Source organism: Stegastes partitus, unplaced genomic scaffold, assembly GCF_000690725.1.
Source record: "Stegastes partitus isolate 25-593 unplaced genomic scaffold, Stegastes_partitus-1.0.2 Scaffold1781, whole genome shotgun sequence".
Lineage (NCBI taxonomy): Eukaryota > Metazoa > Chordata > Actinopteri > Pomacentridae > Stegastes > Stegastes partitus.
In genome coordinates this window covers 46,711-61,973 of record NW_007579512.1, presented here as the reverse complement: position 1 = coordinate 61,973, position 15,263 = coordinate 46,711, and the positions used below count along the sequence as shown (strand labels likewise).

At 40.6% G+C, this 15,263-nt stretch overlaps 1 protein-coding gene across 1 annotated transcript; it reads right to left on the bottom strand.

Annotated features, from left to right (window-relative positions):
* Window positions 1–6,798: 6,798 nt before the first annotated feature.
* Window positions 6,799–9,747, bottom strand: LOC103372565 (C2 domain-containing protein At1g53590-like). The gene is made up of 2 exons (XM_008302235.1): window positions 9,727–9,747; window positions 6,799–7,199 (listed from the first exon to the last, which is right to left on the bottom strand). Exon 2 carries the CDS (start codon window positions 7,183–7,185, stop codon window positions 6,799–6,801), a length of 387 nt encoding a protein of 128 aa, XP_008300457.1. The 5' UTR covers window positions 7,186–7,199; window positions 9,727–9,747.
* Window positions 9,748–15,263: the final 5,516 nt, after the last annotated feature.

Sequence of the window (15,263 nt, the reverse complement as noted above, 5' to 3'; positions counted from 1 at the left end):
ACATGTAAATTAAAGACTTTTTGAGACTTTAATCTTGAGGTAAGCACCATTGCTCGATAAGAGCAGTGAAGTTGAAGGAAAAAAAATCTAAAATCTAGATAAATGTCTATTTTTTGTGTCCTGTGCAAGCATTGTTTAAACAGCTGTGCAACTGCGTTGGCTAAGGTTAAAGAAACATTGTAGTTCTGTTAATAAATAGGTCAGTGTTAACTGCCAATTTCTTGCATGAAAGTCAACCCAACATTGAATACAAACTGTGATGTGTGGACTTACTTAGTATGGCCTTAAAATGTTGCTAACTGCTTGCTCAGAGGTCCAAAGGCAACTTTGGATTATTGGGTTCTCTGTTTAAATTCGTAAGGCCTTCACCTTAGTATGTTAAGCGCTGTGAGATGGCATATGTTGTAAACTGTGCTGTACAAATAAAATTGAATTGACTACCAAGGCTGGAACACTTGCACAGTTATTTCAGTCAAGGATCCTGGTACCACCTTTCCTTCAGACTTGTTCCAGAATTCCATCCCATTTAGGGATCCCATCACAAGAAGTCTCAAACCCTCAGACCTTTTGAGCATATTACAGCACAAATATATTTGGCCTCTATTTAGTTAGGTTTAGGTGCAGAAACAAATTGATTAGGTTTAGGTAAAGGTAAGGGTTTCAGTGACAATAATAAAAAGTTGGAAGAGGGAAGGTCATGGTTAAAGGAAACGTTAAGCCAAGTTTTTCATTGGTCTGAAATAGACTGTTTCCTAATTCCAGTGTTTTGTTTTCCCTGCCGTGAAATCAACCTACATCACGTCTCTCCCTCTTTTGCTCCCATCGTCAGTACGACCCACTAGAGGGCAGTGTCAACATTCAATGTAACTATGGGTAAACTGCACAAATGACCTGTTGTTTTTATTATTAGGGTCCGAGCACCCAAAGGGTGCGAAGATCCTATTGGAACTGCTTGGATTATTACTAGGGTCCGAGCACACCAGTGCAAGGACCCTATTGTAGCCATTGTGATTATTATTATTTATTATTATTATTATTTTACCGACTTTTGAAACGCGATTTTGAGGGCCCAAACATGCTCGAAAACTCACCAAAATCGCCACGCACATCAGGACTGGCGAAAAATTTGATATTTTAAGGGACTTGGACATGTCACTGCCAAAATGGCTCCACAGCGCCACCTTGAAAATTTCAATGAAGTCCTATCGGAAACACGTTTAACCTACAGCTACGCAATTTGGGGTGCATATAGAGCTGGTCGGCACAAATAAAAATATCTCTCCGCTCCAAGGTCTAAAACGCAACACGGCTCAACTGCGCCCCCTACAATATTTCAACGGAGTCCCATTGTGGCTACGTTTCACCTACAACTACGACATTCGCCACACATGTGTAACAACTCGTGACGCACAAAAAAGTCCATTAGCATGTTTCTGTAGACCCAACAGGAAATCCACCATGTTGGAAACACGACGAGCATGCCGGGCCATTTTCACTGAAAAATGGTCATTTTTTGGCCATTTTCTAAATCGAACTCCTCCTACAGGGTACGTCGTACACACCTGACATTTGGCAGGCACAAACGACATGACGTGGTGACTAAAAGTTCTTCAAACACTTTGCAGATGAGGCCCGGTTTGGAAATGGCGACCCGTGCAATTTCGATCAATGGCCATTTTGTCCATTTTTGCAGTGTTTTTTGCATTCAACTGACTCTTGTCGGAAGGTTGTTTCACCTACACTGACAAGATTCGCTGGGTGTGTGTAGCAGGTATATGTATTTCTTTCGATTTTTGTTACTATTGTGATTATAATACACTTAGTGTGAATGATGTGATCCACTTATGCTTCTCAGTGTCAACATCTAAGTGTCAAGGTCACATGGAACAGAATTAAAGTGCAAAATACTGTATATAGAAACCTCTAAAGTCAAAACAAGAAACAACTAATTTATTTAGGCCAGCCATCCAGCATATCCAAACCCAAAACCTTGTTGTTGTGAGACAACGGTGCTAACCGCTCCTCCACCATGACATCTACCTGACATACAAGTAACTACAAATCTATGCAATTAAATGCACAAGACTTTGTTACATGCAACATTCTGTCTATACAGTAATAAAATCAGATGGTCTGAGGGCACACATGAGAGTGATTAGGTTAGAAGACATTCAACAGGGAACAACAAAATAGTATGCGAAATTACAGGAACAGACGTACGTCTTACCTGTAGGCTTGGTGTTCTTGTCTGTTTCCCCACTATCTGCTGTTCCACACATTTTTAGAGATCAGGCCTCATATCAGCTTCATGTCACCCTCCCACAATGCACTGACAACACAACCTGCCACACTCTCACCATTACATAACATGACAGAGCTTGGTCACCTTTTTCCAACATCGAGGAAAGCTACACCACCACATTCATTCATCCAGCCATCCACCACTTGCTGTGTGTAGGGTCGTGTGAGTGAAATGCAGGGTACATCCAGCAAAAGGAGCCTCTGGCTTATCAGGCAGCACAGATCCATGCCTGCTGGCCACTGTGATGCTATGTTTGTTTTTCATCTCCCATGTCACCTATCACTGTGCAACAATTGTGATAACAGACATAATTCTCTTCACACACTTCTCCAATATATTATTTGTGTGGCTGAGTTCTTTCAGCTCAACCACTCATTACTTTTGCTGTAATTTTCAAGCATTTCCTGCCATTTCAATATACTTCAGTGTTTTTTGAGACAGGGATCACTGTGAGATTGCCCTCTCCACTTTTTCCACTCTGTATCTACTATATCTTGTATTCAACTGAGTCTGTGACATTTAGTGACCCGACCTACACACTGGCAAATTTCCACTTGAACACACCATGGAGACATTCCCATCCTGTATGTCCAGAAGTTTCCAATTTTTCCCCACACGGGACACTTCTGTCCATTAAGACTGGGTAGCTTGGTCCCTCCAGAAAGAGCTTTTTGACAACTTTTGTCTATTCAGACTTTCCAGAAAGTCAAAGTTCAAGTCTGCAAGTGCCAAAAAATTGCCAGACCCAGGCCCTAATTTTTCAAGTTTAAAAATGGAGAAGTGCATTTGGGGAAAATGTCCAATTTGGGGACCTCAAAGTTCCCAAATGGACTCAAATGTGTGAGAAACTTTTCCATTTGTTCTCCAGCCACAGCACAGTGTGCCACGTTGTACTCCATTGACACTTGGATGCCTTTCATTTCGCGACAGTCAGAAACCTTAAGTTTAAGTGTACTAATCCATTCCCTTGGTCTATTAATCAGTTTCTTCTGTGCTATTACTGTTGTTTTAATTCCCTCTGTTCCCTGTTACCTTGGTTTATTAATCCATTCCTTGCATTCATTTATCTGTTCTCTCAGTTTAGTAATTTGTTCCCTTATTAAACCATTTTCTTGGTCACTTAATCTATTCCCAATTTAATCCCCATTTACTATTTAATTCTGGTTTATTAATCCATATGTGCATATATTTCTACCACATAACACCTTTGCAGTCTCCTAGGAACATATATTTGCTCAGTAAACTTGGTGGCAAACTTAGAGCTTTCATTGCATAAAGACAGTGGTGGCCATTATTTCCAATGGCACCCAGAAACTAAGTCATACTTCAGAGCTGAAATTATTAGCCAATAAATTGATCAGCTGATTGCTAAAAAATTATCTGGATACTATTTTTGAATAGTTTTGCTCATGAATGTGAATGTTTTCTCTCATCTAGAAATTTAGATTATGTTCAAAATAGAAAATATCTAGACTGTCCAGAAGTCAGATAAAGGTGCTCTTAGATAAGGGACACAAAAGCTTAAAAAAAAAATACTAAAAAAACCAAACATGGTCCAAGCCACTCTTCTGGCAAAAAGTTAAAAAGCCTGCATTCAGATGAAGTTAATGATAAAATTCTTAAAACATAGACAGATGGTCCCAAAAATATGCTCACTTGTGTTTTGGGGTTTTAGGTAATCATGATGGCCATTGTTTGTTTATTTATGATGTGCCTATAAATCAAGAATGAAAATAATATTTTGTTGTAGTCTTACACTTTTCCCCCGGTGGAATAATGTGACTGTCCCTGAAGTTTTCTGTGTGTTAAATACTTTCTTTACACTGCCAATAAAAACCTAAGTTATAGTACTCATCTTCTCCAGGTCATAGACCCAATAACCCAGCCATGGAATTTCATGGAATTTGTCCCCCTGTGAAGTTTTTGTACTCTGCAGGCATGGAAATGTTGTTTGGGGTGTGTGAAACGACACTCAGTCCAGCCAATGGTTTTACACCATTCCACATATCAGCAGATGACAGTAATTCCAACATACCCACCAATGAAAGGCTGCCAACGCACTCACAATGAGAGTGGGACTCACACAGATGACACTTCACATGCTATCTCAGCACATGTCTGTTTCTCACGCTGTCGGTGCCCGGATGCCCCATTTCTCAAGACAGACTGTACTCCTTATAAGGTTGCCATGGCAACTAAACTGATAGTCAACTACAAAGGTAGAAGTCACACTGACCGACATAGCAGCTATCAAGAACAGTCAAAACAAAACTAACATAAGACCTAGTCTCAAACAGGTGGGGTCAGTGAGACTCACCAATAATGTCTCCTCATGGCGATGGGTGTGATTGTTAGTCTTCCTCTTAGTTTAATAAATAACTGCAGCATCAGACAGCAGCAGGATCCATATGTGCATCTCAAAAGTCAGACAACTGATGTGCACATTTACAATTGTGGCACCACTGCAATTACTTCATTCATTATTTCTAACTATCAACTACCCCACTAAGAGACAAGTTCAGTCAGACAGGTGTACAGTCAAGTCCTTCATCACATAATGTCTGTCTTGAGCTCAAACCTGTTTGGACACTTCATTTTATAGGAAGTAAAAGTGTAATCCATATACTCTGGACATTAATAAATGGCTGTCTGTCATGTCAAGCGTATTATTAAACTATGGCATTTTTTATGTTGTGCTATTGTTATTTAATAACAAGGAAACTCCACTGGGCACCTTTAAGTCACCAGCGGATCAACTTTAGAATTTAATATATCGCTGGCAAGGAGAGCAAATTTGCATAAATCCAGTGAGCCAGCAGGGAGGGAACACCAAAACATGAGATACATGCTTGAATTCTCCTGTTTCAAATGTATGAAGGGAGAAGACATTGCAACATGGAAGGTGACCATAACTTAGCATGGCAGTTACAACTTGATTTAATTTTACGGAGAAGACTTGCAACATGAAGACATATACATGTGTTAGTAGAGAACAAAAACAATAGCCTCTCAGATGGCTCTACACTACAATATAAATTACACTTCAAAAAGCAAACTTTTTTGCCAGGTTAAAACTAATGGTGGCAGAGCCTTCAGTCCGACTTGAACAAAACTCTGGATTACATTCCACTTTTTTATGATCAGTGCCATTGTTATAGTTGCCCCTGACCAGAGTAATCGGTCCCATCAATGTGTCTGTGAACAGTTGCTGATATTTCAGTCTCAGAATGATTAGATTTTGGGGTCAATTAGTGCAACTATAGCTCTGCGAAGGGTCAATGTTCACTTTTTTTTTTTTTTTTTTTAAATGCTATATTTTTTTTTTTTTTTTTTTAAATGCTATATCATGGACGGCAGAAGAAACTACATCCCTCTACTGAGGGTGTAGAATAGTGGTGCAAAATACAAGTATAAAAAATGACAAATAAGAATATATCAAAATATTTACAAAAGGATTAGAAAATATATACAGTTAGGAATGAGCATGGTAATATCCAAATGGTAGAATAAATATATTGCACTCTTGAGGTAAGAACAATGTGGATATATGAGAAATATAAATAAAATAAATAAATATGAATAATATATAATAATATATAAAATATAATAGAATATCTAATAATTAAAAATAATTAGAATATAATATAGTATAATATAAATAGTACATATATATGATAAATAGTTCTGACTATGGAGACTACCGTGCATTCAGTACCTATATTGCACTTAAATAGAACGTGTTGGTGAGTTTGGATGTGGGGCCTGGATGGATCGGTACCTCTTTCCTGAGGGCAACAGTGAGAACAGGGTGTGCCAAGGGTGTGAACCATCGAAGATGATGATGCTTCTGGCCCTGTGCAGACATCTGGTGTCATAGATGTCTGACAGAGAGGACAGCTGTGCTCCTATGATGCTCTGTGCTGACTTCCTGACTCTCTCTTGAGCCTTCTTGTCAGCCTGAGAGCAGGTCCTGTTCCACACTAAGATGTTGTGGGTGAAGATGGATGGGTCCTCTAGCTTTTAAAAGTCTCAGTTTCCACTATATCAGCACATAGCAACTATGAAATGGTTGAAGTCAAAGACAGATTGGGGACACAGTCAATAAATGTCGAATGTTAATTGCATGTTTGTTGTGTGACAAGGCACATAAATTCACTAACCACTCCAGCCTCAACAACATTAGGTTTCACCTCTGCTACTATCTGCTTGAGCAATAATTGTGTTGGGTGTACATCATGAGGAGGAACAGTTTAATTTGGCCATATATCTAAAGAATAACTGTTAATGAGTTCCTCTATAATTTGGAGTTTTATGGGCAAAAAGTACATGGGTTGTTTGACAGGAGTATGGGAACAAAGAAAAAGTAAATTGTGTGGGGTTAATGGAATATTTCTGTGTTTCACTTCCACACTATATGTTAAATGACTAAACACACAGTATAAAGTTTGTTTGTTGCATCACAGTTTATTTGTTTTTTTAATGACAATGTTGACTTCTCAGCCGAAAGTGTAGGTGTAATGGAGGGTTCCACCTTTCTCTAGATAGCAGTCATGCTCATGGGTTCCCATCTTGAGCTGACGCTGACAGACTCCCAGAAGGTCGTCAAACAAAAGGTCGCTGTCATGAACCTCAAGCCTTAGTATTTCATTCTCATAGGCCTTGAAGTGCTCGAACTCCTCCTCCCACCAAGGGTTAGCATTGTCATTACGGACAGAGGTTTCACCCAAAGTGTCTGCACCACAGAACACCTTGACATAGCCGTCGGTGGTTCCCAACAGGTCAGAGGGAAGATCAGTGGCCCGCAGGTTAAACAGCCTCAGCTGGCACTGGGCCACACTCAGACTGCACAGGACCAGCAGGAACAGAGGAAGGCTGGAGGCCATGGCTTCAGAGGAGGCTGTGAGGAGGAACAACAAATCAAAACTGTAGCGAGTAGTTTTCTCAAATCTTACTTTTCATTATTTCTATTTGAGTGCTTGTAAAATTGTGAACATTTCAAGTGCCTGGCAGGAGCTGTCATTTCTTTTAGACTTGATTGTTATATTTTCCAGCTTGAAACTAGTCATATATTGCCCATGTCTTTACACTACACCAGGACATTTTAGAGTGCCCTCCAGCTGTTGCCTGTCATTCACATACTTGCATCTGGCCTGAAGCGTCACCTGCAAGTCACCCTGACAACATTTGTGTCAGCATTGCTTTATCTAGAATAAAATTAAACAGTAAAACTCTACAGTGAGACACCTGGATTTCGTAGTTTTAGACTCAATCTACAAAAAAAAAGTCAAAGTCGGTGGATAGGGCGGGCGACCCATGTACAGGGTCTATAATCCCTGACGCAGCGGCCGCAATTTGATTCCAGCTAGCGGCTCATTTGCTGCATGTCATTTCCCCACATTTCTCTGTCTGTCTTCACTGTCACCTATCATTAAAGGCAAAAAAGCCCCAAAAAATATTTTTTTAAAATTATATATCAAAGTGATGTCGTGAGGGTTGTTGCAGCTTGAGCAGGAAGACCAAAAATATTTGTTCAAAACTGTACATGAGGGGATTTAAAGATGTCAAGATTTACCATTCATGAAAATGCAATCAAGCTGCATGAGAAACATTTTAGGACATGGTCTTTATGGAGACCATTAAACTAATGAAGAATTGCAACAAGGCTCTCTGATATTGGAATCATGTAGTTTAAACTAAAAAAGCGAAAGGAAAAAGTGGAAAGGCCATGCTGGTAAACAGGTATGCCAGGCTGTTTCCTTAAAGCTAATACAGATCCATGTGGTTATCACCTTTTCATTCACAGCTTGTTGCATTAGACATGGAGCAGATATTGCATCATTGTCATTGAAGACCTGTGTGAATATGTTGTTCCACAACAGTTGAATTTGTTTGCATAGTGTTTTCTTTCATAGTTTTACCTACAAACACAACATGCTGGAGAGTCATCTGAGCCCTTCAGCTTTCAATCTGCAACCATTTGTTTGATGCAAGTAAGTGCTGATGATTACTTTGCCGTAGCATGCAGCTGGTCAGTTTCTATGAAAGGGAAGCTAATTATCTACCCATAAAATATAGGTGTGATGTGTTCTAGATAGCAGCTAATTATGTGTTGGAGTGTGAGAGTAAGATTAACAAAGTCTTTTTGAATTCTAGATACATTTTTAAAAATCAGTCACTCACCTATTCACCAAGTCTGTCATGACTTCATCATAAGTGTGGCACAGTTTTGGCAGGTTAAAAAAAAAACAACAACATGTAAATCCTCTGTGCAATGGACAAAATGTCTTCCTCACTGACCACCTCTGCTTAGTGGTGATTTGTGTCCACGTGTACAGCCTAGTTTAAATGATATCACATCAGAAGCCTAAAAATGTATAAGATGTGGTAAAAACTGCCGGTGCATTTATGTCCCTTTACAATAACTGTTCTTTCAAAGAAAAGAAAAAGTCATACAGTGTCTTTTAACTTTAGTGAGTTTGTGACACTGTGAGCTTCACATCATGTTTTTCATTTACCCATTCACTCACACACCCACACATCGATGCTGGCAGAGCTGCCATGAAAAGCCACTTGGGTTTCAATGTTTTGCCCAGTGACCATTTGGTGCCTGGAGGGACCGGAGTTTACCCGCCAGCTTTGCTCAGATGTGAATGTATTTATTTTATTTACCAGACATACACAGCAGCATCTTTAAAATTAGCTCATGCAATTTAATGAATTGAATTTGAACAGGCAATGTTCATAAAACTGTAAGACTCTCGTATGTTAATGAGGATTACATGTGTTTTATTAGTATTTTAACATCAGGGAATAAAATAGCTAATCATTTAATCACTGTCAGTGTATGAAGTTAAGCATTTCTAAAACCTGTCATACATTCTTATTTTTAGTGACCACTTTGACACCAATTAAAATAATGACTTATAACCACTGTGTGGTCCATATGAGAAACATGTAAATACTGGTGAAACTGAATATTTGAAGATTCAACAGCAGCATCTCAATCAAATCTAACCAAAGTTAAGAAACAAAACAGGCAAATAAATAAATAAATAAATGACAATGTAAGAAAAATTAGTTAATTTCACAGTCACATTCTGACAGTAAAGGCAAAAGTAGTACAGTAAAAAGACAGAGGACGAGCAGTGATGAGCACTAGAGGCACTTTGTAGTAGTAATAAATGAGAGGTAGAAATAGCAGTGGTGTACACAAAACAAGCATCATACTATCAGTGATACCGGGAGTCAAATAAAGTCAATAGTAGTTGTGGGTAAATGTAGTTAAAGCCTGAACTGATACTGATTGTATGACAATGTGTTGGAAATGGGAACATTTAGGGCAACAGTTAGTATGTATTAGTATGAAGAAATGAAGATGGAAAAAAAAAAAAACTCCAATCAAAGAATAGATGTGAAGATCTTACCTGAAGTCTTGAAACTGTGCTTCTAAGCACTCCACATGTGTTGCTCACTGTTTTAAAGGAAAACGGAGCTCCTATCAGTTTGAATAAAACCCTCCCATAAAACACAACCTGCTGCACTCACAGCATTATGCAACATGAGGGGAAAAAAGTGGCTTTATGGAATGTTTTTCTTTTTATGCAGTAATCATGAGAAAACAAAACCCTAAAATTTAAACTGTATTGAACTTAAATTGCAATAACTGTCCTGCAAGTTGTATTTAATAGTCAAACTTAAACACTTCAATGCTTTTATATGAACAACAAAATAAAAATTTGATTAGATACGATAAAATAACATAAGCCTTTATTAATTCCATAGTGCAAATGTGTAGAACCATCAGTAGAAAATAAAAAAATAAAAAAAAAATACACAGAAGTGCTGTTGATATGGTACAGATTCTTTCATATACCATGACAATCATCAGATTTTTTTCAGCCTACAAAGAGGAGGTGCAGCAGCATGCGTTGCCGAGTCAACAACCTGTCTCTGAATGTGGACAAGACTAAAGAGATGGTTGTGGACTTCAGGAGTGGACAAAGGGAGCATGCTCCACTGACCATCGATGGCTCCACTACTGGGAGATCGTGCAGAGCACCAAATTCCTTGGTGTCCACCTGGTGAAGTTCCTCACTTGGTCCCTCCACGCCAGCTCCATAGCAAAGAAAGCCCAGCAGCGCCTCTACTTCCTGCGGAGGCTGAGGAAAGCCCACCTCCCACCCCCCATACTGACAATATTCTACAGAGGGACTATTGAGAGCATCCTGAGTAGCTGCATCACTACCTGGTTTGGAAACTGCACTGTCTCAGACTGCAAGATCCTCCAGCGGGTAGTGAGAACAGCAGAAAAAATCAATGGAGTGTCTCCCCCCTCCATCAAGGACATTTACACCACACGCTGCACCCGAAAAGCCACCAGCATTATGAAGGACCCCACACACCCTTCACATAACCTTTTTACACTCCTGTCGACCGGCAGGAGGTTCAGAAGCATGCGGGCCTGCACGGCCGGACTGTGCAACAGCTTCATCCCTCAAGCCATACGACTGTCAAACATTCAAGGACTGGACTAACACACAAACAAAAACACACACACACACACTACCTCCATTGTGTTGTATTGTCCGTGTTGTGTTGTAATGTTTTGTTTGCCGTGTTTAAATTGTACGTTTGCGCTACCTTTTTATATGCACTACTGTTTCCATATTTGTATTTATATTTTTCACCCTATCCTATTTTTTTATTTCATTTAACTTTTTTTGTCTTATTTTATTTTTATTTTATCATATCTATCACTTAAGCTCTGGATCTGGAAAACGCTGTCTCATTTCACTGTGTACTGTACAGCTGTATGTGGTTGAAATGACAAAGCTCTTTGAATCTTGAATCTTGAACCACGTCTCCTGCCTCGTGGTGTAACAGACCTGTGTGACTCTGAGGTCGTTGCGAGAGGTAGAACGAATCCTTGGGTGAAATTCCCAAGGTGACGTTGTTGGAAATTGCTGAGCTGTCGGGTGAGTCTACACCTGCTCTGGCTCTAAGTCTCGCCACATATACATAGAGCACAGACCTATCAGTGCTACCCAATGAAAGTGACTATTACAAAAAAGAAGAGGACTAACATCTCTCCTAGATGTGTAGAGCACAGCCTGTCCAACTGTAGACATTGCTGTGGTGAGGAAGGAGGCAGGGCTGAGGGTTCTCTTGAAGAGTTTATGCACCACAGAAACTGGAGCTGGTCACTGCAGGTAGATTCCCAGTAAACATATCCCAGCCCCAGCCCAATAGTGCCTCTGTAAACCAGACTAATACAGTGGATTTCAGTGGGATGAACATCTGGATATATGCTCCTAGTAGTGGCCTGTGCAAAAGAGACAAACAGGCAGAGACAGACCACTGAGTTTCTACAAAACCCACCGAACCAGTAATGAACAAGTGCTAAAACTAATTAGGGAAAGCCCTAATCAAATGTTACCTGGACATGCTAGTTTTGAATGTCTTGCTGGATTGGGGAACCTAGGTCAGTAGGACCGACCAGGCCTGGAAAAACAATCCCTTACCTCATTCTGAAACCAGGCTATTCACAGAACTGATGAGGGATGATGATGAGCTGGAAGGGCAAAAAGTGAATGAGGACCTGGTCCCATTCGATGACTAGGTTACAGTAACAGTAATGCTACCTGGCAAAGACCCCAGTCTGCTGATCAGGGCCCCTTTATTGTTGGTTAGTCTGTCCGTGGAGAGGCTTCTGCTCGCTGTCAGTTTGGTGGAGGAACTCATCTTACGACAGCCAGACAAACTTGTTAAAACACAAGTCCCCCTGCTGTGTGGAGCCATCTCAGTTTCATCTGAGAAAGCTGAGGCCATAGTGGGCTGCAGATCAGATCAGTATAAGGCCAAATGACACAATTTGACCCTTTTTCTCAATGAATTGTTGCATGTCACACTATATTGTTCCAAAGAATTATGTTGATTAGACATTTTATTTGCCAATTACCACAACACTAAGTCATTTTATGATGTCAGTCATTTCATCATGTCCAACTATCAGATTTTCAACTGTTTTTTTTTTTCTTGCCAACATTATTATGTAAAATCAAATCAATTTCATTATGTCCCTGGTACTTGACAGACACAGGTCTGTAAATGTGACTTGATTTGTTAATGTTAACTGTATCCAAATGTAGACATCATTCCATGCTAGCTATTTGCAAATACAAAATCATGAATATAAAAGAAAGAGTGCTTTACAAAAAGTTGGTATATTTAATCTTGAAACTGAACAGGCGGGTAAACACTACTCTGACAGCAGTGGATTCAGGCACAAATACATAATGCAAACCACACAACAGTGGGTTTGCTTCAAGATTATGAAAAACAGCATGTGATGTATGTTATATAATAATGCACTTATACACAAAAACGACCTAAATTGAAAGCAAACACATCAGCCTCAGCCCAGAACTAAAGCTGTGAACGGCCGTTATGTCACAAATGATTTACCTGCAGCTGATAAACTTTGACTCTGTGTGACAGCTCACCTGTTAAAGATGAAGGAAAGAACACAGTGTGACCTGCTGCTGGAGCCTGATCATGTCTCCATGTTGGAGTAAAGTGGTGTCTTTTGGTCAATGGTCTGCACTTCTTTAGCACCTTTTACTTTAGTAATACTCAAAGTGCTTTACAGTGTTTTCTCATTCACACATTCACACACACATTGATACACCAGTGGGACAGAGCTGCCATGCAAGGTGCTGTCGGCCACTGGGAGCAGCTTTAGTTGGTATTTCTTGTGCATGTCTTTCTGTTTTTGTGGCTACAAGCAGTTCAGACGTGTGCCATGTTGGAAGTGATACAGAAATGTTATTCTGTCTGACCAAACATTGCTTTAGTTAGATAAATGCTCATCACACAAATAGCGAGAAAACAAGGTCATTAATGCCGGCTCATCCCACCCACTCTCAGCTGCCAAAATCCTAAACGAAATAGAAAAACTAGCCACCGACTGTGACTTGAAATCGAACAATTGACTTAAAGCTTCCCGACCTTTTACTGAATGGTCAAAAACACAGCAGAGTTCGGTGGTGACGGCTTCATAAGAACTTCACAAAACTGACTTATTCTGCCACAAGGCTGTGGCCCATTGAGCTGCCTGACCTCGTAGCAAGTTTATGCAAAAGGCTAACTTAGCTTTATCTGACGGGTAGCTTAGCGGCTGTAAGTCAAAAACTAATTTACAGTTTAACAAAACCGACCACAAGAACCCGGCTCTCCGGCGTAAGGCTCAGGAGTGGGGACCTTAGGCTCGCGGCTGGGAAGCGAAGAGGAAGAGGAAGTGGCCTGAGAAGGAGTACTCACGGAGGGTTCGGGCGGAGTTCCGGAGCTGGGGTTGGCCAGGCCGTCCAGGCGAGAAGCAATCCCCTGTACATTGTGCGTCAGGTTGTGGAGAGCGTCCGTCAAACCTTGGAGGAGCTGGTCGTGTTTCCCCAGAAGGACTCCTTGGGCGTTTAGGGCCTCTTTAATGGTGCTGGGGTTCGTGGGATCCATCTTTTATGGCCAGATGATTCTGTGACGGGTCGCGCTCGGTGACTGTGAGGGTAGATCCACACGAAGGGGGAGACAGAGGAGAAGGTTTAGTAAAACGGTTTTATTTTACATGAGGGGGAAAAGGGGATAAACCCGGTGATGGGATCTGGTGCAGGGATGACAACCGTGGAGGGGGAGGATTGGAGTCTTTGTGCCGGGGTCCGAGGAGGGACAGATGGTTTGAGAGAGGGGTGAAAGAAGCCATCTATGTCAAACTGGAAAGACCGTCCCTCAACAGAGGTGGAGGTCTGAGGCATCATCTCTCACCGGTTTGCAATTCAGTCCTAAGATCTTTCCCCAGGAAGATGAAACCGCATCCGCACCTAGCCACAAAAGTCCCTAATGAACCCCTTTGTGGCAGGGGGAGTACTAACGACTCACATAAGGAGGGGGAGGAGTAACAACCCCCAACTGAAACCAAAACTCAGGTGTTAATGGCTCCTTAGGTTATAAGTATCTGGATCTCCCAACTAGACAGTCAGAACTGATGAAGCCTCTTGGATGAGAGGTGAAACGTCTTCAACGAACTCAAGCAAGTTCAGTTGCTACGATTAATCTACCAGAATAATCAGTGGATGTATTGACGGATTTTCCAGAAAGATGATATGGCGTGACGCTTATAAAACAAACAATGACTCAAAAATTATTGCTGGCAACTTTATGGATGCAGTGATGCTGGTGGGTACCCTGACAGTGTCAGGCTTAGGAACAGAAAATGGTCATATAGCGGAAATGCAGAGGTTTTTGATTTTCTCTGAGAACCGAGCCAAGAGGGACAGTGTAACCTTTGGTCCTAGCACTGGAAACCAGCACATTGAATGATGGTGACTGATCTTCCGAAGTGAGTGTGTCCAGTTCTGGATTGACCAATTTGACAAACTGAGAGAAGATGGCTATTTCTCTGACAACTTCTTGGACAAGTCCTTGATCCAGTTTTGCTTTCTTCAAACAATACAGGTAGTTGACAAAGTGTGAGACAAAGACCTTTCCGATTAGATTTTAACTCAAAAATAACCACGTGCAAAAGAAATTAATTTATTGTTTGTTTGTTTTTTGCAGAGAACATATAAAAAGCAGGGGTGGGACTTTAACGCGTTAATTACGACAAATTAATTACAACAAAAATAATGTGTTAAAAAATTAGCGCATTTTTTGGCAGTTTGCATCCAAACACCACGAAACGTTTGTCAGTGCCCGATTACATGGTCCACCGATCACACTGATGCACAAGATGCGTCAGCACTACGCTAACAACAACAAACATGAAGGAATCCGATGACAGTGCATTGCTTGAACTGACGGAGGGCAAGTTTTGTTTTAAAAAAACTGCCTGATGGAAGCCTTGACAAGAGCGTGGTTTTGTGTGACTTGTGCAAAAAAAGAATTTGCATCCCACCAAAGCACATCAAGCTTA

Coding starts and splice junctions, on each gene's coding strand:
- LOC103372565 (XM_008302235.1), bottom strand. CDS start 7,185: ATGGCCTCCAGCCTTCCTCTGTTCCTGCTGGTCCTGTGCAGTCTGAGT.